The 26,296-nt window shown below is 46.9% G+C and overlaps 1 protein-coding gene across 2 annotated transcripts in view; it reads left to right on the top strand.

Moving 5' to 3' along the window:
- The window catches only part of LOC144169209 (aspartate--tRNA ligase, mitochondrial-like), a 59,340-nt gene extending 36,372 nt beyond the window's left edge, over positions 1-22,968 (top strand). The window contains exons 11-18 of one of the 2 annotated variants that reach the window (XM_077698250.1): positions 5,182-5,247; positions 7,386-7,541; positions 9,572-9,707; positions 11,853-11,932; positions 16,079-16,189; positions 17,113-17,188; positions 20,004-20,261; positions 22,650-22,968. In XM_077698250.1, coding sequence (XP_077554376.1) covers positions 5,182-5,247; positions 7,386-7,541; positions 9,572-9,707; positions 11,853-11,932; positions 16,079-16,189; positions 17,113-17,188; positions 20,004-20,227 — 849 coding nt within the window. In that variant the 3' untranslated portion in view covers positions 20,228-20,261; positions 22,650-22,968. Of the gene's footprint in view, positions 1-5,181; positions 5,248-7,385; positions 7,542-9,571; positions 9,708-11,852; positions 11,933-16,078; positions 16,190-17,112; positions 17,189-20,003; positions 20,262-22,646 lie in introns of both variants that reach the window. The other variant, XM_077698249.1, reaches the window with a different exon arrangement.
- The last annotated feature ends 3,328 nt before the right edge of the window (positions 22,969-26,296 follow it).

Genomic DNA, 26,296 nt, shown 5'->3' with positions numbered 1-26,296 from the left:
TCCTGTGCCAACTGTGACCAATTTATCCCCGCAAACTTCTTGATCTCATCTGCCCATCTAACTTTCTGCTGCCCCCTGCAGCGCTTGCCTTCTCTAGGGATCCACTCTGTTACCCTTAATGACCAGCGGTTATCTTGTCTTCGCATTACATGCCCTGCCCACGTCCATTTCTTCTTCTTAATTTCTACTAATATGTCTTTAACACCAGTTTGCTCCCTGACCCACTCCGCTCTCTTCTTGTCCCTTAATGTTACACATTTGTGCTACACATTGTGCTACCATTAAACATTTATGGTAGCACAAATAGTTATGCAGTGGAACTGTAGGGGATTAATTAAAAACCTAGATGATATATATGAAATCCTACACAAAACTCAAGCAACCGTACTGTGTCTACAAGAGACTCACTTGAACCCTAAGCATACCAACTTCCTAAACCAATACTCAGTATTTAGAAGAGACAGAGACAGCTGCTCGCACTGCTCGGGTGGCGTGGCAATCGTTATGCGAAAAGCTGTCCCTTGTCAATCTATTCATTTGCGCACCGGCCTAGAAGCGGTTGCTGTTCGGGCAATTATCTTCAACAGGTTAACAACAATTTGCTCACTGTACATTCCCCCTGAATATCGTCTGTCCAGTTACGAATTTGAGTCCCTTATAGATCAACTGCCAGAACCGTTTTTACTAGTTGGTGACCTTAATGCGCACAGCCCACTATGGGGATCGGAACGCACAGATTCCCGGGGCCGCTTGATAGAAAACTTTCTCTTGTCATCCGGAGCTTGTCTCTTTAACAAAAAGCAGCCGACATACTACAATACAGCACACCACACATATTCACACATTGATCTGGCTATAGGCTCCCCCGTTCTTTTTCCGTCCATCGAATGGGAAGTGGATGCAAATCCCTATGGCAGCGACCACTTCCCAGTCACCCTCAGATATTTAGAAAAATGCCCTTATAGTTACACTTCACATGCAAAGTTTAAAGAAGCTGGTGCCGACTGGGCAACGTTTAAAGAGATGTCGAAACTTACTTACACATCAATAACACACTTAGGTATTGATGAAGCGTGCTCCTTCATCACAGCACATATACTTGATGCTGCTAGCGTTTCTATTTCCCAGACCTCCGGTACCACACCTAATCTTCAGAGGCCCTGGTGGAATGACGATTGCAAGAAGGCCAGAAATGCTCAGAATAAGGCCTGGGGGGTCCTCCGCAGGTATCCTACTACAGAAAACCTAATTTCCTTCAAGCGCGCAAAAGCCATGGGATGGCGAATCTGACTTCAGGCAAAAACAGATAGTTGGAGGTCTTTTCTATCATCAATAAATTCCTATACAGATGCGCGCAAAGTTTAGAACAGGATACGGAAACTGCAGGGGCAGAAAACATGTCACACCTCTTGTCAGCACCACTGGCGATACACTTGAAGACCAAGTGTATCTTCAAGATACACAAGACCCTGGGACAACACTTTGAACATATTTCCAGCTCCTCCCACTACACCGAGACATTCCGGGGATACAAAGAATCTGTTGAAAGAAAGCCTATTCGTGACAACAAGAAATCTAATGACGGGTATAACTCTAATTTTTCGCTGCAGGAACTTATGGTAGCCCTCAACACATGCCGCGCTTCGGCGCCAGGAGTTGATAAAATAACATACACAATGATTCAGCACCTGCACATAGATACCCTCAATACTCTTCTCTTCTTGTACAACAAGATATGGTGTGCTGGGTACTTTCCTCATGCTTGGAAAGAGGCAATTGTGTTAGCTATATTGAAAGAGGGAAAAGATGCCTATTCTGTGACAAGCTATCGCCCTATTGCTTTGACAAGCTGCTTGAGCAAGCTCTTTGAAAAGATGATCAATAGACGGCTTATCTATTTCTTGGAATATCATGGTGTCCTTGATAGCTGCCAGGCAGGCTTTCGCTTGGGCAGGTCAACAACTGACAATCTTATAGCTGTTGAATCTTATGTTAAAGATGCTTTTGCTCATAAACAACACTGTATATCTGTATTTTTTGACATTGAAAAGGCCTATGACACCGCTTGGCGGTATGGCATCCTGCATGACCTTAAATCTGTCGGCATTTGTGGAAACATGTTAAACACACTGGAAAGCTACTTATCAGATAGAACATTCCGGGTACGAGTTGGTGCAGCATTATCCAGGACGTATACACAAGAAAATGGCGTTCCCCAGGGTGGAGTACTTAGCTGCACACTTTTCATTGTAAAAATGAATATGTTAGGGAGAGCACTGCCACCCACCATTTTTTTTTTTTCAATCTATGTACACGATGTTCACATCAGCTTCAGGTCATGCAACTCCTCTATCTGTGAACGGCAGATCCAAGTTGCTGTGAACAGACTAGCCCAGTGGGCAGACAAAAATGGTTTTATCCTAAATCCGCAGAAAAGCACTTGTGTTCTCTTTTCCAGGAAGCGTGGGATCCATCTGCAACCAACCATACAACTTAAGGGAGTTGATATACCCGTAAAAAGAGAACACAAGTTTCTTGGAGTAGTTTTAGATGATAAGCTTACATTCATCCCACATATTAAACAACTTAAAATGAAATGCATGATGAGTATGAACATCTTAAAAGTCCTTTCCCTCCAGTCATACGGTGCAGATACAACATGCCTTTTACGTGTTTTTAACAGTCTTGTCAGGTCCTGTATCGACTACGGAATTGTAGTGTATGGGTCTGCCTCAAAAACAGCTCTAAAAATGCTGGACGCAGTGCTGCACTTGGGGCTCCGCCTGGCGTCTGGAGCTTTCCGGACGAGTCCTATTGAAAGCCTCTATGCAGAAACGGATCAGTGGTGCTTAGAGCACCAGCGTACATACATGGCACTTTTGTACTGCGTAAGGGCGACATCCTTAAATAGTCATCCGCTAAATGCTATTCTTGAAAACAAAGCGTCCGAAAGGCTGTTTTTGAGCCGTCCGTCGCTTCCTCTGCCTTTCTCCATCCGAGTGAAGGTGGAGGCAGAGGAACTTGGGGTTATTTTATCTGAATCTTACAAAACTGACTTCATTGAGTTCATGCCGCCTTAGCAACTGCGCCCTGTCACCTGTGACATGTCGTTCAAGGAAATTTACAAAAAACATTCACCCACAGAACTCATCCGACAACACTTCCTGCACTTGCAAAACAAATTCCCATACACTGCTTTTTACACAGATGCCTCCAAAACTGCCACTGCTGTGGCATGTGCTGCACACGGTCCCAACTTTGCCAGCACAAGGACACTAAACAGAAACACAAGTATATTTACGGCTGAGGCACATGCTATATTAATTACGCTAGAACACATAATACAAACAAAGACACAACAATCCATTATATACACAGACTCATTGAGTGTTGTGACAGCACTGCATTATGGAAAACCGAGTAGGAACATTGTGCTGAACAGGGTAGTTAAAGAAATAATGGCAGCCTACGCTTTAAAACAGGTCATAGTCGTGTGTTGGGTGCCTGGACACAGTGGCATTCCTGGTAATGAACTCGCAGACTAGAGCGCCACTGTGGCAGCACTTCGCTGTAGCGTCGACGTTCAGCAGCTTCCCTATCTTTACTGGAAACCATTCAATCGAAAGGCAATCCGACAAAGCCGGCAGCAACACTGGGACACTCGGACAGATAACAAACTCCACACTGTAAAACCCCAATTAGGCCACTACTACACAGAAAAACACAACAGAACAACGGAAGTATACATGTGCAGATTGCGAATAGGCCATACATACGCTAGTCACTCGCACTTCCTGCAGGGCAAACCACCGCCACAATGAGACAGGTGCGGACATCGCCTATCTGTCAGCCATGTCTTAGTTGAGTGTGGTACTTCCACAAGGCAAGGAAAAAGCACTTCCGGGAACTCTACACTCACATGATTCCTCTTCATCCCTCGATGTTTTTAGCTGATCAACCCTTGATTCCAAGTAAATGCCTTTTTGCTTACCTGGGAGACATTGGCTTTTTAAACCACATATCATACCACGTGTAACCTCGGGGCCCCTCAGAGTGGGAGGAAGCTATGAGTGTCTATTTATTTTTTTTACATTCTTACCCTTCCATTCCCATTTCCCCAATTTTATTGTTGTTTTAAATGAGGGGCTGTATACACCCCCACACTAACCCCTTTCAATATCGTCACATTTACAGCACCATTTTACTAAAACATCATTCAAAATGATCAACCATTGCGTTGGCGCTCTTTGGCCATCGTTGCCCTTGCGCCATAAAACAGACAGATACTACTACTACACAGGGGGTGCTCTTCACAGGTCACAAAGGTTTTTGTTAATGTTTCACAGAATTACACTGTTGAAGGTTGTGAGAGCTGTCACTCCGAAATACGCTCCCCACACAGCTACGTGCAGCATTTAGTGCTAGCTAATTTTCAGGTATACAGTTACAGTGAGAACTCTATGAGGAGGAGGGGGCACTTTACCGAGAAAACAATGATGTTTATGCGTTATATGGTTCTCACTGTTCAGTTCTTTGGACTCTGAGTGCAAAGAAGTGAAAATTTATTTTGAGATTCTGAATGGGCTATGGTACAAGGTTGGTACTGTTCGTTTTCTGATTACAAGAGGCCCTGAATTAAAAATTGGGCTGCTACCCTGGCTGAACACTGCGGCTTTGCGGTCAGTATACACACTACGCGGTTGGTTTAGTCCGCTAGCAAAATATTAACTGCATTTGTCTTTCATCCAGCGTTTAATGTCACACTGGATTCTTCTGTGGAGTCTGTCCGGTATAATGTAGCGAGGTGTTGATGTTAAAGAGAGAACGAGAGTTTCCAAGAAATTCTGCTAATGCTGCTAACTCTAAAATTAGACAAAATAGGCAAAACAGACTGCATATTTGTGCTTTGTGTGTTAAAGTTCACTAAATAGGTGAAACTCAATTGCATAGGTTAAAAAAGAACAAAAGTATCCTCAAGATCAGTATCCCCCCTAAACAAGCTTTTTTAAAAGACATTATTCGGGGCCCTGTCTTTGTTCTTTGCTTCATGTTATCTGTGAGTCAAAACAGGGCACGTGTCCCCAGAACAACTGTGAAGCAAAAGCTTCAAAGTGGCAACACTCACCACCCTGGCTGGCACCTGATGGGTTTCTTTATTGCAACACTTGGTAACGACTGCAGGGCGTGCTTCGAAGACGGCACATGGAAGCGTTCAAGAAGCTGGCTAGGCAACAGCTCCAGTTCCAGGTCAGTGTGCACCAGTGTTGTCTGGTGAAGGATCTCAGTGATATGCGAGCATCATTGTACTCGCCCTGCAGCCATGGGAAGAAGTGCAACCCTACTTCCTTGCAGGGGAACATCTAAATTGTCTTCCTGCCCGAGTTAGCTTTCCCACTGTGTGTGCCACTCTTGTGGGGAAAAAGCTTGCTGCTAGGTGCTTGGTTGGACTCTGACCTTTGGCAATGCAGTTGTTCCTCGTTATAATGAAGTAGTATCGGGGCAGTAAATTAGTTCGTTATACCCGGTATTCTTCGTAACAGTAGATGTAAAAATTGATTCTAACAAATCAGCAGTCTGGCTCGCGCAAATACCCTGGATACAAAAACGCATTATCCTAGGATTAAAACCCCTATAAACTAAGGAATCCTTACCTGCCTTCTTGTGGCATTTTAAACTAAATGAACTGGAGCATGAGAACAGGAAATTATGAAAGAACAAAGTTTCTTTGACAATACAGGCTTGCATTGCTATTTATTTCAAGAAGAATAGGGTCTTTTTCTGGTGGCTTTTCACAGGTCTGAGCCGGATCAAGTTTTTTCACAGTGCCCACGCCAGCTTTGAGTTTTGAGTTTTGAGCGAACAAAATATTTCTTCGTTGCAGCCGATATCAGGTACTGCTCTCACCGATATCGAGCCCAGCTCTTGCAGTTTCGGTTTCGTCATAAAAACAATAAGTGCCACTTAAATTAAGCCTGACACACCAACTTTCGCATTTAGTTCACTAGAACCGATAATTTGCCATATCAGTGTTCGTTATAATGAGGTTCAACTGTACTTGCTTGGCTGGCTAAGGTGCTGAAGTGGCTGTAGGTTTGTGCTAAACAAAAATTTGCCTTTGTTTTTAAAAGTTTTGGTAGATGTCAGGAAGCTATGGGAAGCACCGTAGTTGGCAGTGTAGATCACTGTAGCACTGCAGAACATGCTGCAGGACATAACTTGTTAGCTCTGAGAAAACAAGAGCGGCATGAACTGTGCTATCGAGGAACATGAATGTATTATCATGCGACATTATGGCATGGTAGCTGGATCAATTGGATATGGACTGTGTAGTGCGCGTGCTCAGTCTTTGGAACTGTTCATAGAGTGAACTTTTGGCTGTGAAGTTCACGTGGCAAAAGCTGGCAGTGACACGTTGCCTTCGTTTCGTCGACGACAGCCTAACTAACGAAGAAGCAGCAAAATTTGTTGAGGTAAAGTACAACGTACAATGAGTACAACGTATAAAGTACAACGAGCTTACCGAAGTAGCAAGCTGCCTCTGACCATTCCTTCGAACCCCAGAATATCTAGCTCGGTCATGTTGTCAGTAAACACTCTCTTTTGTGACAGTGGCAGCCGTGTGGACATTCGTCACATTTTTGCTGCTCTCGCTTATGACCGATCTCTAGGTTGGTCATGCGAAAAGTATGCGAACAGCACAGAATGTTACAGGAACAGTCACAACAGATGATGTCACTGATTGTAATCTAATAAATTCATTATGGTAAGCTGCATAGTTGTAGCTTTGGCGCATTGGCACCTGTTTGCATTGATTGACTGTGTGCAGTTGGTGGCAACAGGGGGAAATGGGGGCAGGGGGTCCTGTTTAGGAGCTGATGTCCTTGTGCTGATCTGGTGCTGAAAAATGGCTTGCGCCCTGTTCCAACTTTCTGATGTCACCTCCTCCCTTGCCTTGTGGAAACATAAAAGAAAAGCTGAATGTGTCCTTCATGGAGTTGCAGTGTAGTAGCAGGCTGCAGCATTTGCAGCTTCTATGTAGTCACATGCCTTGCGCTCTCTCATAGCAAGTAGTTAATTGCAGTGCGTGTGCACAGCCCCAAAAGCTCTTTTTTTTGCCTTTTTCATGCAAGCGGGGACATAATTAAGATCGTCTAGTCTTCCACTGGACATTGTTTTCCTGAACTGATCACTAAATTGCTCCAATTTCATCCTCATTCTCACTCAGAACTGAATAATGGACAGCTTGATGCCGTGCTACGTCAGTGAACAAATGTACCCCCAGACTAGTTGAAATGCACATTGCATTCTTTTACGCTACCAATTCCAGCAGTGCCTTGCAATAAAGGAGCTTACGTACCATGCTAATAGGGTGAAACGTTACGCAGGGAGTACTGGCAGAGGTACCGCTGTCTGCACAACAAGAGTCGCCATCAGGTGGCAAGAAGCTCCTCTCCTTCGAGGCGCAAGGGCAGCTGTCGGCCATGGTGGAGGCTCAACCTGGGGACTCGCTCCTTCTATGCGCTGGCCCCACTGAATCAGCGGTGAGTGGGGCCTTGTCAAAGAAAATTGGCTTTTAAGATGCCTATACTGAGATTTGTGAAGGACAAGTTGCGGAATTCGTAACGATGTGAGGGGGTGGGGAGCAGGAGTCTTGATGCTCATATTGTTTTAGCAAACTCTTGTTTTTATCAGCGCTGTGTTGCACTGAAAGATTCTGTTTATGTAGACCCGCCCAAGCGGCCTTTTCTTGGTTCATCCAGCTACTACTGCCACTCGAGGTTTCGGCAGGATGGAGTGGAAACAACAAAAATTTGAAACGGCCCTTATGCAGGTTCCAATGCAACTTCGACATGTCTTTGATAACAGAGTGCATTCCGGAAACCTTTTCTCGCAAGCATTTTTGAAAAATGTTTGGTATTACTGAAGCCACAAAGTACTCTAAAGTGTTGCCAGTGCTGGCTTCTAGTTTATTGTGAGGAGAGTGTACAAGTCCTCAGAAGAACCAATGGATTACCACATGGTCGGTGATGCATTTTCGCTGCTGCTGCTCCTTTACGAGTGGGTGGGTATCTTGCTGCTAACCCCAAACCTTCAGTGCCCGTCTGCTTTGTAAGTGACCTGAAATTGAATCGAATGCCTGTGGTCAAAAATGCTTGTCATCTTTTCTGATTAGACCAGGACAGCGGACTGACTGGTTGCACTGGTACTGCTTTTACGGGCTCATGCTGTAGGCTTGTTTGTTTGCTGAAGTAGCGAGAGCTAGTGGGCCATCGTAGATGGTATTTGCCCAGTCCCCGTATGTGATTGTCAGTACCCTTCCCTGTGTGAGACCAGCAGACCCATCACTTAGGCATAGCAGCCAAATTTGATGTTTCGCACTGAATACATGCTAGCATTTTGTTGGGACCGCCACTTTTCCCCTCTGCTTGTAGTCCAACAAAGTTTCATACTAATATGTACTAGAGCAAAATGTTGCGCTAGTGTCTAGGTGAGGTGTGCTTCAGCGAGCATGCCACAGCGCTGAGTCTTATATCGCCTTCTCTCTTTCCTGGTGGTGGTGGTGATGATGTTTATTAATGGATGGACCTAGCCTCGTGTGGTATGCTGGCAATTGCTCCTCCGACCAGCACCTTCTTGCCGCTATGCGCCGGAAATCATCGGGAGTCATTGAGGCATGTGTCCTTTAATCACCCCAGGATCGGGCGCAAAATGTCTCTCCTGGTGATCCAGTGGCCTATAGGAAGAATGATATCATCCAAAAAGGCGTGCGCAGCGGCTCTCCTTCAAAGTTCTTTGAACAAGCTAACCCCTTTGTCCTGTCTTAGCGCTGTTATCAAACTTCAAGTATGTACCAACAAGCCCACATTAACACCATTTTTCAGTGCCCTCATTTACAGGGTAGGAATGTTCCACTTTTCCTTGGCATGGCTCACCAACAAACTTGAAAGTTGCCTATGATTAAAAAAAAAAACAGCCGCATTATTGTAAGGTCGTTTTGTAATATAAAAATGGAGCACCGAAAGATTTATTTGTCATGGATTCGTTACAAGCTTCATGCGAGACGAGCAAGAAAAAAATGTTATCCTTTTGTGTTGATTTTGGCTTTAGGAATGGAAAGAAGCCATGCGACTGGCCGAGCCAAGTAGCAGAGGAATGTTGCTAGGTGCAATGGTGGTGCCCTTGGCAGCACACGGTTGCAGCGACAGATTTACCTCTGGTATATATTAGGATGAAACTGTGTTATCCAATAACCTGTGCTTGCCGTCTTCCCCATCGGCAAATGTGTGAGGTTCGTTCGTTGCTACACATTCAAGAAAAAACAACCAGAGGTTACATAAGAATGGGGAGCGGTCATGTACACGTTGTTCCTAGTAGTCTTAAAGTAGAACGTCTCTCGTACAAGTCCTCCTCTGCTAGGAGCCTGTCACCATTTGGTGAATGGAGGTCCAGTCAAAGAGATCACTGATAAAGCATGGCAGAGTGAGCTTTACCCAGTATTTGCAGATTTCTTTGTTTTTTCTAAGTGTGGATGAGCGAGCCCTGTGCCTCCCCCCTTCCCTCTCTCACGCAGAGGCAAGTGCTGGGCCGTCTGCGCTCTGAAGTGCACGAGGTGCTGTGCGAAAGCGGCCTGGCCGAGAGGCTGTGCCCCAACGACTTCCGGTTCCTCTGGGTCACCGACTTCCCCCTGTTCTGCCTTGACGACGAAGGTGAGGGGCCAGGGCTTCCACGCACATACCACACCTGCTTGTAGGCTGCACCCACCAACCTGGACATTAGGAGCTTCAGTTTGATGTTAACTGTGCCTACGACATGCACTAGGGCACAGGTTTTGACACTGGAATGCAGTTAAATCCATTGCCTCCCTCTCTCTCGCATCCATTTCTCTCTGTCAAGCCCTCGAGGTATTGCAGAAAGCTTCCTTTGCTGCAAAGCACATTAAATCGTCTGGCTTTTGGGGTGGGAACTTGTAAGGTTATAAGGTGGGAACTTTGTGCAACACCAAACCTGTGCAGCCAAGCGCAAGCACAAAAGTGCACACAGTTGGGGCATGGGTAACTTTTAGTAACAAGAGGCAATGTACAATACACGGAAAATGAAACGCGAACACGAAAATATGAATCAGAACATGCAAATAGCGCGATTTCTTTCCATACACGTCGATTGATTGTAGGGTTTAATGCGCCGACGCAACGCAGGCGATGAGGCGCACCGTAGTGGAGGGCTCTGGATTAATTTTGACCACCTGGGGATCTTTAATGTGCGCCGAAATCTCGTACACACGGGCGTTTTTGCGTTTCACCCCCATCAGAAAAGCGGCCACCACAGCCAGGAATCGAACCCACGACCTCGTGTTCAGCAGCGCAACGCCTCAGCCACTGGGCCACCGCGGCGGGTCTTTCCATACATGTCAAAATGACGCGTGGCTTGGTTACAAACACAAAGTCCCGAAATGTGGCTTTCCGAATATACCAATCGCGCCCCATTATTAGACCTCAACGAACAGTATTTTTCAATTTTGCATGTTCTGATTCATATTTGAGTGTTCACATTTTATTTGCTGCGTATTGTACATCACATGTCCATGCCGGTTCTGCCATTAGAGTTCCCCACCAAGTCTTAAATAAAATGGTGCACAATGTACCCGTGATTAAGAGTCCCTGTATGAGACAGTCTCGGGAAAAGAGAAGACATAGTGGAGGCATTCTGTCATAAATGTGGAGCTACTTTCTGGCAGAAAAAAAGTGGCACTGGAGGCCGCCATACAATTCCAGGGCCACCAGGGGAATCGTTCAGTAGAGCAGCCCATGCTATACTCAAGCTAACACCGCAGGAGGTTTAGAAAGAGAAGGTGAGCACGTACAGTGATGATGAGCTCATTATCGTTACCGTCTTATTTGTTGCACTCCTGGCTAACCCACGCAACTACTTTGGTACTACCACAAGAATACGGAAACTTCTGTTCTTTTTCTTGAAACAAAAGTTTTCTTTAAAATGCAGTTGTCTTCAGGATTGCTCGTAAAAATTTTTCAACTGAAGCTCTTCTGCATTAAACATGGATATTTTGAATATTCCAACATGAGGACAAGGGGTAGCACAGTGTGGTCCCTGGCACCACACCATGGCATCCACAATACGCCATTGGATTACTGTTAGGTAGCCTGTTACTCAGAACTGTCATTAGCCCCTCACAATATTGGATATGGCAGAATATCGGCACAATATGGCACAATATCGGCAGAATAGTTCTTGTTTCCTCTTACCATCTTTTTGTTGTCCTTTTATATTGGATATGGACCCTTTAGTATTGATTAAATTCTTTTTTTTTTTGTTTCTTGCACAATCTGGTGTGTGTCTTATTTTAAGGCCAGGAAGAAAGACCCCATCAGGGGCTTTACCGTGCATTAAAACCTGCTCAAAGAGCGGGCCAACATTCTCGTTTTCTCCACCTTGTGCTGTTTACTTGCAGAGTTATGTCATTTTTGTTGGCTAGTTCACTCTTACTACTCCGTGGTCAGGCAACATTCCACGCAGTGTGATTGTGTCTGTGGCGACCTTATGACGCACCTTGCCAAATAGAACAGGGAAGTGGTTTTTATAAGACAGCGGGGCAGTGTTTTTTTTTGTAATTGCGATAGTATGCCCTTTGGCATAAAGTCCGAAAGGTACAAGTTGGGGCGGTCGTTAAGTGATGACATTTTAATGTCTGTGAGTGAACAGTCTGCGTGTGTCTGTGATCTTTGGCTCCGTCTTTCTGATCGGATGCAACAGGTGCATGCGAAAGTCCACGAAATCAAAATTTTGTGGTGGCCATCCTGTGGCTTATGCCACCGGTGTTTGTATTATCCCCACAGGGTCCGTGAAGTCCAGCCACCACCCATTCACTGCACCCCACCCTGACGACGCCCACCTCCTGCACACCGATCCCCTCAAGGTGAGTGGGGACCGTTTGGCTGGCCGGTTCCTCAGTCTGCCCCACCTTGGAACAGAAACAGGCTGGGCCCGTGGTTGTATACTTACATTTTATAGGAGGGGTGATGCCAAGATTTGTGTTGCGGTTTCGTTGCGTCGATGATAGCCATTGGCTTGCTGGTAGCAGAACAGAACGCATGGGCGTCCAAGTCATTTTAAATTAGATACCGTATTTACTCGCGTAATTTGCGCACTTTTTTTCGCGAATTTAGGGCCTCAAAAAGGGGGTGCGCAAATTACGCGGGTATATTGCGAAAAGTCCAAAATAATGTGTAAACGGTCCTAACGCGGACTATACAAATAAGAGAAAATCGAGTATGATAGCAAAAGCGAACGATATTCGTTTATTTAAACACGTACACAGTCAAAAGTACACAGAAAAAGTAGTTGAAAGTGCACAGTCAAAAGTACCTACAAAAGTCTAGTCTGGTTGTGGTCTAGTCGGAATCGCTCGTCGAGAAATCTGACTCCGAGTTGTCGTCACGGCCGCCATCACTGTCCTCCCACAGCGCATCGTCCTCAGTTCCGTCGAGTGCATTCGACAGCCCCGTCTTTTTGAAGCTGTGCTCCACGATGCTGGGCGAGACCATGTCCCACGCTGCCACGATCCACTCGCAGACCGTCTCCAGTGGCGGTCGCTTTATCCTCCCAGTGGGAGTGAGCCCGTGCTCTCCGCCGGCCATCCACTCGACATACATCTTGCGCACGTAGTCCTTGAAGGGTTTGTTGACCAACACATCCAAGGGCTGCAGGACAGATGTTAGGCCACCCGGAATAACGGCCAGGTGGGTCCGCATGTCGCACAACTTCTCCTTCACACTCTCCACAAGATGCCCTTTGAAGCTGTCGAGCACCAACAGCGATGGCAGTCGCAGCAAAGCCCCCGGTCTCTTGCCCCAGACAGTGTCGATCCAGTCCTGCATCAGCTCCTCGTTCATCCACCCGTTTTCTTGAGCGCGGATGTGAATGCGGGCCCCCAGCTTCATTTTGGGCACTGTCTTCCTCTTGAAGATGATGAAGGGCGGGAGTTTGCGGCCATCCGCTGTCACGGCAAGCATCACTGTGCAGCGTTGTTTTTCGCAGCCAGTGGTCGTGATGGGCACAGACGAGACGCCTTTCTCGCTCACTGTGGTGTTGGGCGGCATGTTGAACGTCAGTGGCATTTCGTCAGCGTTCCCAATCTGGGACATGAAGTCCCCCATTTGGCGTAATCCAATCACGAAGCGGTGAAACAACACAATTTTCTTCTCGTAGTCCTGCGGTAACCGCTAGCAAAGGGTCATTCTCCGTCTGAGAGACAATTGGTGGCGTCTCATGAAGCACGTCACCCAGCCTCTGCTCGCCTTGAATGCCGCAGCAGGGATCCCTTTCTCATGCGCAATCTTCCGTGCTTCAAACTGTAGCATCTCGCACGACACGGCAAGACAGGACGACCTCATCTGTCGAACATACTTCAACAGCTCTTCTCCCACGGCAGGAAACTTTCCTTGCTTTGGTCCCTGAAACGCCCTCCTTCCAGGTTTGGTATTTTGGAGGGAACTCTTCTGCTTCTTCCAATACTGCACGTGGCTCTCGTTCACGTTGAAGTGCTTTGCGGCGGCACGGTTCCCTTTTTTCTCAGCAAACTCAATGACACTGAGTTTGAATTTCGCCGTATACTTATTGTAGCCTATCGCTAATTTAGCAAAAGGTGACTGACTGACGGCGACAGCAAAACGTGAACACAAAGGGAGGATTCCGTCGCAGTGCGTACGCAGGAAAGAGGCAGAGGATTCTCTCGCAGCACGAATGCAGGAAAGAAGAGGCAGCAAGGCAACACCGCGGCAGGGCTGATACGCCCTCTCACACCTCCGATGCAGAAATTAGTGCTTCCGACTCCGCGTCTGCCTTTGTGTGTGTTGTGTGCGAGTTCTCTCGGCGCAAAAGAAAGGAAAGAAGGAGGAAGGCACACGCTCGAGCAGTTCCGACTCCCAGCGGAAAGGATGAGAGGAAGGGTGTGCATGTGTCGGGAAGGGCAGAGCAGGGGAATGTAGCCGGGTAGGATGCCTGGATGTTCCTCCTCGCCTGCGCTCCGTCACGGAAAGCCGGAGTGGAGGCGCACCCAGACACGGAGAAAGGAAGAAGTGAGAAAAGAATGAAGGGACTATTGGTGCGCAGCATCGTGTATCACTGCTCTCCCATGCGCCATGCCGCCGTCCAAAGCGTGCTTGTTTGTGCGCACGTGCCAATGGGTTCTCTTAGGCGAGACAGGGAGCGCAAAATATGCGAGTAAAATTTTTTTTCTCTAAACTTGGAAAAATACTTAAGGGTGCGTAAATTATGCGAGTAAATACGGTAAGTAGCCTCGAGGAGGCCCTGCAGACTTCCTTTTGGCTTTTCGGTCCTTGGAATCTGTATGGGCTTTGACCACCTACAGTGGAATCTCGATGATACAATTCTGGGCGATACGAATTTCAGGATGATACGAATTTCTGATAAGTCCCGGCGAAATTGCATTGTTTGCAATGGGAAAAATTTCGGCTCTTACGAATGGACCTGCGTGGCCCAGCGGATGATACGAACGAGCCGGCGAGGCACCCGACTGCTGAGCGAGCAAGCGACGGCGACGTACAGGCTCTCTCTCCCCTCATTGTCGCTTGTTCTCCAGGAACGGCCGAGGTTTTCCTTTCTGCTCGTGAAAACACGCTGTGCACTCCACACGCGCGCTGACGTTGCCACGAAACCACTCGCATGCTCCATGGGGCACGGCCGGCCGCGGCAACAGGCGGTGGCTTCGGTCGCGAAGTGGTGCGGGGCACTCGAGTGACCGCTTTAAACCGCTCTTTAACATGCCGCTCAAAGCAAACACGAAGTTTCTTGCGTAATACATTAGCTAATATTACGAGCGAAAACGATGCTATAAAACATTGCCCGCGCCGCTAGTGAAAGCACCCATGAAATATCTACCAGGGTGCTAAGCCTAATCTCCGCCGGAGCCAGCTGGCTGTCTCAAGCGCTTCGAAACTGCTGCCACGAGACGTGCACCTGCCATTGGCGCTAGACCCGCTAATAATCTTAATTCAGTGACGCTAATTGGCGCAAGTTGTCAGGCTCCTCCCACTGCCGCGCGCGTCATTTTCTGACCGAGAGACAGGTGGCCACGGGCGCGGAAACACCGACACGGGCATGAAAATATCGCGCGCGCAGCGCCGACGCGCACGAATCGCGTGCAAAAACACGCCATGCGGTTCAGTGTAGCGTGTAGTGAGCTTGGGCACCGCGAGTGAGAAGAAAGTCCAGAAAGGGCTGCTCGGCGACATAGAGATTGAAAAAAAAAGCAGAAAAACGGCACGAATTTCTTCGCGGGAAAGAAAAGCAAAGAAGTAAGCGAAAACTTTTTTTAGTGCCCAATTTTTTGGTCTGTGTTGGTTCATACGAATTTCGGATGATACGAATATTTTTCGTGGTCCCGCGAGATTCGTATCACCGAGATTTTACTGTAGTTGGATTTTCATCAAAGTAAAGGGGCACATGTGGTGGTGAAAGTTTACAAATATATTGTGGCAGGGGTGTGTGTCAGCTACAGTGCTGGCAAAACATACTTTATATAAGGCGTGTATGGGATCTAGATAGCCTTTTATTTTTGGGGGGCATCTACAGTGCCTGTAGTACGCTTGTGCGAATATTCGGGGGCTTCGAATATTCGAACGAATATTACAGTATTCGAATTCGCTTCGACTCGAATTTAATATTTCCCATATTTTGAAGTATTCGGGGTGAACGAATATCAAAACTGCGTTCAAGTTCCGGTTTCGTTGGGCAAATCGCAGTGCCATTGACATCAGATCTGCATCTTGACTACATGTGGAGCCAAGACAAGCTAAGCCACATTCAGAATGTTGTCGTACAATATCGTAGCCTTCTTGGCATGGAGCGTTTTCTTCTCGCGAAAACGCGCCGCGCACGCCACAGGCGCTCTGAACGCTGCCGCAGAACCACCCGCATGCTGCGCGCGGCGCGGCCGGCGGCAGCAACACACAAACATACCTGACCTCAGACGTTGCACTGAAGAGGTTGTCCAGGGGTTGGTGAAAGAACGTTGTTGCAGTGTGTTCCGTATGCTGTGCAGGTGCGGGGTCAGCACTACGACCTGGTGCTCAACGGCTGGGAGGTGGCGGGGGGCTCCATACGCATCCACCATGCTCCCACCCAAAGGCACGTGCTCACCCACATACTGCAGGTGAGGGAAGGAGAGCCTCCTCCGACACGCAACGGTTAAAAAGCAGGTAAAGGCAGCAGAGGCAATGATTTAGGCAGAGAGAATGGAAACTAAAATGAACCCTGGAGGCCTACAGGCCAGAGAAACTGGAAATCGGAAGGGAAGGTGTCTGTGGCAGCATGCAGGGCGTCGCATCGCTCTTTGAAGCACATGTGGGGGGCCTGAGTACACGGACATACCATACGTGGAGAGCCACAGGCAACAGGATGAAACCTGTGTATGCTGGTGTGGGAATTAGGAAACCGTAGGGCGTATTGCCACAGACTGCACAGATATACGACTGCGCCACCATGACAATGAGGGCACAACTTTAATGGAGGCTTTGTGGGGAGCCTGAACTTCAGGGCCATAGAGGTGACAGAGAGGTGGCTGGAGTGGTGGCGTAAGAAGTGTAAGGAAGGAATTGGAGCAAAGATGGAGTAACCAAATGGATGAGAATTTAGAACTGCAGGTTGAAGGAACAGAAAAATGTCCAAGGAAAGCAAAAGGGGAGAGCAGGGCATGAAAATTTGGAACCGCTGGGGAGGGAGTGACGGGATAGGGAGGGAGCAGACAGATAAAGTTTGTTAGGGGTAGGGCAAATAATTCTCTGTTCGTGCAGTTTCTGCTGTTGGGGAAAAATTAAAGGGCAGCCTTTCAGCTTGTGTGTGTGGGATCGATGCTGTTTGCTTGTCATCACTTAGGCGCAGACTTGCAAGTGATGCTTGCTTTCACTTTTCTCTCCCTGTGGGTACCACTTTACCCCACTAGAAGTGTATGTGTGCTTTTCACAGCTCATTGCTTTCTAAGTTTCTATGCTTTAGCCACTGGGCTGACATCTAGTCACCATGAGGTGTAACGGGCAGACACATGAATAATGTGTTAATCGCTGCTTTGTGATGCAGGAGGACGTAGGAGAGCTGAGTCACCTGCTTGAAGCCCTCGAGTCTGGTGCACCCCCACACGGAGGCATAGCTCTCGGTCAGTTTTCTCTCCTAATGAGCATGCTTTTATAGCCCTCTTGCAAGGCTCCTACTAAAATGTCTTGGGCTGTCATAAAAAACTAACTCTCGTAACTTTAGTTTTACGTGTTATGTATGGTGCGACTGCTCAGGATCACTTAAACGGCGGTATGCAGTGACAGCTGCAAAGTCGGAGGAAGCTGAATAGTTGCACTGTCGAACCCCACCATAATGAACTCTGCTTGAAATATTTCCAATTACTCATCACCTACCCGTAGAAGTCCATGTAACAAAGTCCACAACGAACTATTGTGAGGCTTGTTTTCGCCTCAACGAAATTTTCACTCAGTGGAGCTGGGCTTGGAACACTTATTTTACGATGCAATAAGCTTAGCACCAGCCGTTTGTAGCATTTTATATATCCAAAACGCTTTGTTTCACTGAAAACGTGCACCCACACCACAATCCATAAACTGTGGAGGAAGAAAAGTTCGGACATGGCGCCGAAGTGGGAAGCCTAGTCATAAGCAGTAAAATGAAATCCTGCTGGGACATCACTATGCCACGTGACCCTGCCATGTGACAGCGCACAGTAGGGTGTATTGGCCGCCACGCGCTGCTGACACATTGCTACGGCTGAATGTGCATGCTAGTTTCTGAGACAAAATGCCTAATCCTGAACCACATTGGCCAGTAATCATTTCTTCTCTATCCTATTTTATGAACTATGTAAAATATATCGCTAATTGCACATACACATGCATGCATACACGCACGTAGAAGAGAGCACTGAGCAGACGAATATGGGGAGGCCTGCTAAAAGCTACGTCCAGCCAAACAACTGTGAGTCATGGGCTGGGCTGGCTCCAGCGGCTCTGGAAAGGGAAACAGCCGAGTAAGCGGCGTTCACGGAGGTGGGTTTACAATGGCTGGCTGCGTGACGTTATGCCATCTTCTAACTGTGTTCTTCTTCCATAGCATGGAGGAAGAAGCTTTTCTGTCATCCATGCGCCATGCCATAAACACTCACAGATGGACACCATTGCTTGGTGGCGATAACGATGTGGCTGGCCATCTTTCCATGAGGCGCAGGCCCAGTTTGCCAAGCCGGTGCTACAGCCAATCCTATCCAGTTGAAATCATGACACGAATGTGCGCTGCTGGCGCTGCACCGCAGTGTATGCATTGCGAGCAGTTGTCATTGCAGTTTTCCTTCTACCATTGTTCAAAGTCAAAAGTGAAAATAATGTTTTCCTGTTCGGTCTTGAACCGACGTTATCCTATCTTTATCGCAAGCGCGCCAGCGTCCACTTGTGTTTGAAGGTCAGATGCTGCTAGATCCACTAAATAAGCTAGATGCGGCCGTGCCCAGTCAGAGGATAAGATAACAGGCACTCTCCTGCCATAAGCAAGAGGGCGGCTTCCAACGACCTAGCAGCTATCTGCAAGTAATCAGCTTGGTTGCGATTGGATTTCTTTCCCCTGTAACACACTCTTCACGTATGAGTAGGAAACAGTTTGATAACCGTTGGTACCTTTGTTACCCAAATAAACGTGCGTCACTCCTTTTTCTAAAGATTGCATTATGTGGTCAATGATGCCAAAAATATACGGGTGTATTTTTCTTGCTCTTTTGCGGTGTTGGGAGTGAACAAGTGTTGGGGAGATTTCGTCACCATGAATTTTCACCTCAACAAAATTTTTCGCACGTCCCGTGCAAGCTAAGCACTGGTGCGTTGGCACGGCTTTTCGAACGGTTAGGGCTGAACAAAAACTTCACTTCCTCCCAAAGGTTTCACTAAACCTGTGATAAGGGACACTGAGAAAATTTATCAATCTATTTTTTGCCTGTGCTGCGAAGTTCACCTCCCATAACCCTTTATTTCATGAAAATTTTGAGCCTTTATTTGTTAAGGCCATAAATAGAAGAAACAACGCATGCCAGCTGTGGTTGCCTTGATAAACTAACTCAGAGACATTGTACTGGTTTGCAGGGGGCTTTGAAAGTATTTGATAAACTAACTCAGATACATTGTACTGGTTTGCAGGGGGCTTTGAAAGTGTTTCAGTCTTTAAATTTTTGTTTGCCTCTTAGTTTTAAATTGGTATCAATTGTTTTTTTCATGCACAGCTTAAGTAAGTTAGACTGCGGTTAGACGCCTTATATAAGTTTGGTTTTATAGATGATGCCAGTGTGTCATCACACGCGATGTAATGAAGTTGGCATGAAGGAGGCCACAAGCAGAATGGCAGCTTTTAAAGCACTTTTATCATGTAATATTATGTAAAATTAGTACAGCTTTATACATATGTTATATTTTTGGTGGGTTATCCTGTAATTTTTCTCCTTTGAGTGCATTGCCTGTAAACAACACAAATGTGTGATCATTTTATGTTTAAGAGGAACTCATATGTACCTGCCACTGACCAGCGCCGTACACTTTGCAACGAGCGAAAGGCTAACAATAAAGTATGCAGTGCTAACTGCAACATTCCAGCACCTCACTTTGTTGCTCTCGAACAATGTCATGTCCCGCTCATAGTTATTCATTGCCAGTCCTTGCATGTACAGGACCTTGCCTTTGGCTATCTGCCTTGAACACGTCAAGCATTGGCGCTTAGCTACCCGGATTGCCTGATTGCATCTTAATCTCTGTCACGCACTCTACACCAAGGGACAGACACCTCTCATAGGCCTATCAACCACTGAGCACGATACACAGGTGCCGTTCAAATAGAAAGTTCGCTCAAGTTCCGCCCTTTTTGAACTCCCCCCAAGTCTCGTTCTTATCGTAGTGGCCTTGTGTTCCCCTCTTCTTGGGTGCTGCTTCCAGGCGTGGACCGGTTGGTGTGCATAGCCTGTGGGGCCCCGAGCATCCGGGACGTGATTGCCTTCCCCAAGTCGGCCGAGGGTCGCGACCTGCTGGGCGGCGCACCAGCGCCCATCGGGGACCGCGAGAGGAGGCTCTACCACCTGCCTCTGCCTAAGGCGGAGGGGGAGGCGGAAGAGGGGTCATCACCACCCCAGCAAGATCAGCAGCAGCAGCAGCAAAAGTGATCCCACGTGGATCTCTGTGGCCTTAGTGATGCAGGTTAGTTCAGCCTGGTGTAGCTGCAGTAATGTCATCAGATGGTTAGGCCTGCTTGTACTGTTAGCATTTATGACAGCACTGCCTAACAAAAGCACTGCCTAAGTAGTGCCTAACAAAAAGCGCTCACCTGGTTACACGCTTTGCTTGGTCTGGCCTGTCTGAACATTATCGGCGATAGTGCCTCCCTGTATTTGTGGTTGCGCGTGGTTAATTTTCCCTCAGGAAGGGTCTGTGGCTACAAAATAGTGTCACTGAAGCAGGTTTGACAGGTAGGCTTTGCTATGATGGCTGAACAGGAGAGTTTTCCACTGCACTTCTGGCGTAGGGTAAAGAGATTGTAATGCAGTAGTGTCTCCAATGGGAAAGTACTCCACACGCCCTGGGGCCAGGCGCTTACGCGTGAAGAGGTTTAATCAAGAAGATAGGGTGAAAGCAATGGAGGCTTTAACTGCATTTGAGGCCCCCTTTGCCTCATCCCACATTCCAAGATGAAATGCTGATTATGCAACCTGAGTACGTGCCATCATTGCATGCTCGCCTCCCATGCCAAGTGCATCTTGTGTCACAAACTTTATGCTCCACAACCTCTGTTTGTAGACCACACCTTTCATCGTTTGAGCTTTTAAAATTGTGAAAAGAGGGAATATAGCAGTTTGGGGAACTTCCAAGTAATGAGTGTGTGCTGCGCAACTAAAACGCCACTTACACATGAACCGGGGAAAACCAAGCGTGCATAAATCTCGCCTCTACTAAGATTTCAAATCTTACAAGTATGCTTGCTCCAACTACATCTAACTGTCCCCAATTGGCGGTGGCACTGAAAATTTGCTAGGTTTTCTTCTACAGAAATTTTTTGTGGCATCCGAAATAGTCATAATACAACCACGTAGGTACTCTGGGAGAGGTTGAAAATCGTTACAGGCCGTTCCACCAGCATGACTCCGTCCAGTTATGAGGACAGGGTTGCCTGGCTGATGAGAGGGTGGGGATCTTCGCGGCCAGAAGCTGAAGGTTACAGCGCTTTCGTGACACACACAACTGCTTCAATCACAGCGGCATGGCATGTGAGGGAGCTTATGGACCACGTGCAATGCAGTCGCGAGCACCATGGGATAGCGCACTACGGAGGCTGGGTGTCTGCTTAAACTGGGTCTTTGCGTCTGTATGCAGGCACCTCTGCGGGCATCAATGTCACTTGCGTCTGTGGGGCTAGCCCACGGTTAGCTGTACCCAGGTTGCCATAGGAATTTATGGCACTGTGTGGCTTTCATTCGCCATCTGTACAGGGGATGTACTGATGAGGCAGAGTGAAACAGCCCAAGAGGCAGTGACGAGACGGAGGGATAACAGCACTGTACTGTGTTGCTATTGCTGACTCTCATCATTTTTAGTGCTGTTTTATTTTCCCTTATCCTGCACCAACGCGCTCTTTGTGGGACATTGATTCTGTGCGGCAATAAGCACAGCATTGTTTGAAAACAACGAGTTTAAAGTGGTGCGAAGGAACGCGATGCAAGTCCAAAGCAAAGCAAAGTGATGCTGTATGGATCCAAAAAAACATAATGGCGTGATGCCCATCCAATGTAGCTCCAAAAAGGCTCCAATAGTATCACTGTATGTGGTGAAAGGGGCTTCAAACTTTGTTAAATTTTGTGGCCATGTCTTTATTTATTTTAGCACTGATATTTGCCCAGACATTCACGAAGTAGAAAGCTATGGGATTAAAGTGGGAATACGTAGCACCAGTGTAAGTGGAAGCACGTTGCGTGGTGAATGCAAGCTGCAGTTGTGGAATCCAAGAGACCTTGAGTGAAGACAGAATGATAGTGGCATTATAAAACACCCAGTGCGCAATTCCCCAAATGCGAGTTTATAGAAAAGTGCTGTTTTAACTACACTATTATACACATCAAGGTTTCATTTATGTTGGTCTTGAGAGGTGGACAGCCAAAACATACTACCTGAATGCAGACATTTCTAGTTCTGCTGTTTAACTGCCAGTGCATCTATCTTTGCAAAAATTGAGCAGGGATCAATATGCTGCATGCCTATTTTGATGCCTACTTACGCAGTGCTTTTTTTTAGCAAGAATTAATGACTGGGCAGTGAAAGCCTGATGTCTGCCTGCTCTAATAGATTACATCAACATGCCTGCTCTAATAGATTACATCAACATTAATTTTTTTGTATATGTTCTTCAGTGCTTGCGAGCACATTACATGAAGTATGTGATCTGATACTCCAGCATTGATACAAAGGCTGCTGTATCATTAAATTGTCTTATATTTTTGTATTCTTCCTTTTTGCATGTCTCATCATTGTTTTTACATCAATGTTGCATAAATCACTGTCAAACTCAACTTCTTCTCTCTCTCTTATTTCCAGCAGAGCTTGAATGGAAGATTGGCCTGCTCAAGGAAAGGTTGCAGGACAGAACAGCCTTTCTCCCGAACACCAGAGAGGCAAAAAAATCTGCCCTTCAAGTGGAAGCCTTGTCCCACTAGTCTGATGTATTTGCCCCCATTCCTCAGAATATCTCAATTAAGGAAAACAAGAGTCTTGGGAAGCCTGAACATCATTCTGGTTGTAATGCTTGTTTACATTGTACTTTTGGCGCAATGGACAGCATATGTAGGGGCCATTTTCAACTCGGTTGAACGTCTAAGCTTGTAAATAAAATTACCTGGTGTCATGCACCGTGAGCGCAGAGAGTGGTGAAATTTTGTCTCTGGTAAAACTTTTTATCAGAATAGCCCCCAACATGACCTCTGGAAGGTTCAAAGCCCTTATTCTTTCCTGCCTTCTACACCCATTTTTGCCTCTGCTATTCCCCATAAAGTACTTCGGATGGAGCCACGAGGAACGTGCACTCACGGAGCCACGAGGGAGCCACACTTTCTTTTGTTGTATTTTTGCAGTAGATGATGCTACACGGCGCATGGAATCATCCGCCACTCAACCCCAGGCCCCTTAGCAGCCTGTCATGTCCGGCGGAAACACAACCCCGGAAAAGTGACCTGTGGCGCACTCTTGACCGCACTCCACTGTGTTTAAATTGCGGAGGAGCAGGGCATGTCTATCGCGGATGCCTTTATTGTCGTGTCAGGTTGTGAGGATTCACACCAAATGCTACGTATCGAAGGAATTGGGAGCGCCTGAAAAGATTGGCGACTACTTCGCCGGATGCCGCGATGTCTTCGCACCGCAACTCCCAGAGTCTCGTCCGCCATCGCCCATGCAACACGGATCGTCGAGTCCACGCTTCACCTCAAGTTCCACCAACCATCAATTGCGAAGCCCTGAAAGCTGAGGAAACTGAACTCAGCGGCCACAGGAGGTGAGGCCATGTGCGTCAACATTTATGAAAAGCCTCCACTGCGACGATGACAACGGTGAGATGCAAGGGACCAGATGGAGACCGGTAGCTGCACCACCCAACACGTAACGTGCGACGTGTTTGTGCAAATCGATGACCACAAAATGACTGTGTTGACCGACACTGCTGCAGACCATTCTGTAATAAGTAAGACTTTCGCCTGGGCACTGAAGAAGACACCGACACTTTGGACTGGCCTGCTGAAGGCCACCTGGTTAGTCCTGTGGGTAGGTGCATGGCATGGATTAAAATCAAGCGGTTCACACACATCAGCACCTTCGTTGGGCTGCCCAAATGTTTGAAAGACCTATTTCTTGGTATGGACTTTCTACAAGCAAATGTTGCAGTTACTGATTTGCAGAAATCAAGAGTCAGGTTTAGCTCAAAGTGAGCCATAGAGAGACACATTGAACATCAGCAAGGCATGGCTTTGCGCATCATTGTCAGCGACGGTATCACAAGTGATGTATATATATAATTCAGCCATCGAAGAGCGTGTGGGCCTCGCCCGTCGTACTTGTCCGGGAAAAAGTCAACACGGTTCGCTTCTGCGTTGATTACCGCCGACTAAGCAGTATGACGAAACGTGATGTTTAGCTGTTCCAAAGGATTGATGACTTGTTGGACTGGTTGCGTGATGCCAAATCCTCCTTATCCCCGGGCTTGAAGTCCATATATTGGCAGATTGAATTTGGCGAGTGTGACCGCGAGAAGATGGAATTCGTGACACCAGATGGCCTCCAGGATTCACGATCCTCCCCTTCGGCCTATGCTCTGCGCCAGCTACATTCCAGCGCATGATGAATACCATCCTCGCTGAGCTGAAATGGCAGCTTGTCTTGTATACTTAGACGACAAGGTTGTTTTCTCTAGTTCATTTATTTGAACAACACTTGTGCCGGCTCAGAAGTGGTCTGGAGGCTATTCGCTCTGCAGATTTGACCAATACAGTTGAACCGCGATGTAACGAAGTCGGTAAAACTCGTAATTTACTTCATTACATTGAAATTCGTAGTTAAAATGAGTGTTAGCCATTTGAAGCAGTCCTGTGAACTAAAACGTGGCGCGCACACACGGCTGGTACACTGTTTCTGTTTGTCAGAGCTTAAAGGAGCCATGAAGAGAAAATACAACTTCATTTAATTTGAAAGAACTAGGATATATCTTACTCAGCTCCATTACAGCCACAAAAGATGTTTTTTAACGAAAAAAAAGCAAAAAGTATTCAAAAACTTTCAAATTTTGCACCACAGTGACATGTTATGAGTAAGAATGATGTCATACGGGCCAACAATAAAACAATTTTCAGTTCGTTAACTGCACGTTAGCATTCAAGTGATGCGGTCAAATGGAACTAGAGCCCCCATTACAGCCACCAGTCATGTGTCGTCGAGACAGGTCAGTTAGGGGGCCGCCAATCGCACAAACAAAGTGCCGTGACGTCATAGAAAAGTTGCGGGAAATTGGCTAGGGGGTTGCGACTGCTTCACACGTTTTCTTTCATGTCTCCGTTATTTGTTCGAAGATTGCGATGATATTGGTATCATTGTTATCGGGACAAAGCAGTCTTTCTAATAAACCTAACTTGTATTTTGTCTTCATGGCTCCTTTAATTGTCTACGTGGGCATCAGCGTGAACCGCATGGGGCGTTTTCTGCACGCCAAAACACGCCTCACGAGCCACGGGCGCACTGAGACAGCCACAGAGACCACCGCGCGATGCGGGTAGCTCCAGCGAGCACTTCAAACCGCTCGCTGAAACACTACACGAGGGGCAAGCAAGTGCTGGAAGAAAGCTGATGAAGTGGGTGAAAAGTGCACTGCAAAACGTTATACGCGCCGCTTGGGAAAGCGCCCATAAAAAAAAATGGGCTGTGGGAACTACAAATGTACGCTTGGGAAGAAGCACCTCGAAGTTACGAAGTGTAGTGCCTTTTTCATGCAGGACAAAAATCTATCCCATTCAATAATGAACAGCCTAGATGACCTTATAAACACTTAGTTGTGCACAGGTAAGGAGAAAAGCACCGACACATGCATAACCTCACCATTTACGCATCACCGTAAAAGGACTGAGATAACGTACAATGCACGTGTACCATGCTGACTGTGCCCGTCGCGGCCTCTCGACCCGCATTTCGTTGTGACGGTTTCGTCCAGTGAGGCACAAAAGTTTAGTCGCTACTTCTGGTCTGAAATAAATTGTGTTCTGAAAGGTGACCTGTTGCAAGTAAGGTTTTAATTATTACGTGAAACAATAATACATACCAAGAAAACATACAACATCACAGTTGTTACAGAAATTACATTCAAATTGCAAGATTGTGAAACACCTAACTAAAGCCTATTTCGCAAACAAGCTAAATACCACGTGACTGCGGTGATCATCCATTGCCCAATGCGATGTCGTCTGCTAAACTCGGCTTCCAGAGGTACATACCTCGCTCGCGAACAACGCTGATCAGCGCGCCAGTTGCATTACCAACGGTTGTTCTAGCATATATTTCCATGTGGTAAGTGTTAAGTGGGAGTCATCACCTTACCCTTTTTGCACTTCTACTCTGCCCAGAAAATAAAAATTTCTGAGTGCGCAACCGAAAAATGTACGCCCTTTTATCTGAGCAAAGATGCGTAATTGGCAAAGCTAAGCCAATTAATA

Source organism: Haemaphysalis longicornis, unplaced genomic scaffold (assembly GCF_048455015.1).
Source record: "Haemaphysalis longicornis isolate Haplotype H1 unplaced genomic scaffold, Haemaphysalis longicornis Haplotype H1 scaffold_2, whole genome shotgun sequence".
NCBI classification, from domain to species: Eukaryota; Metazoa; Arthropoda; class Arachnida; order Ixodida; family Ixodidae; genus Haemaphysalis; species Haemaphysalis longicornis.
This window is presented reverse-complemented; position numbering and strand designations above follow the sequence as displayed.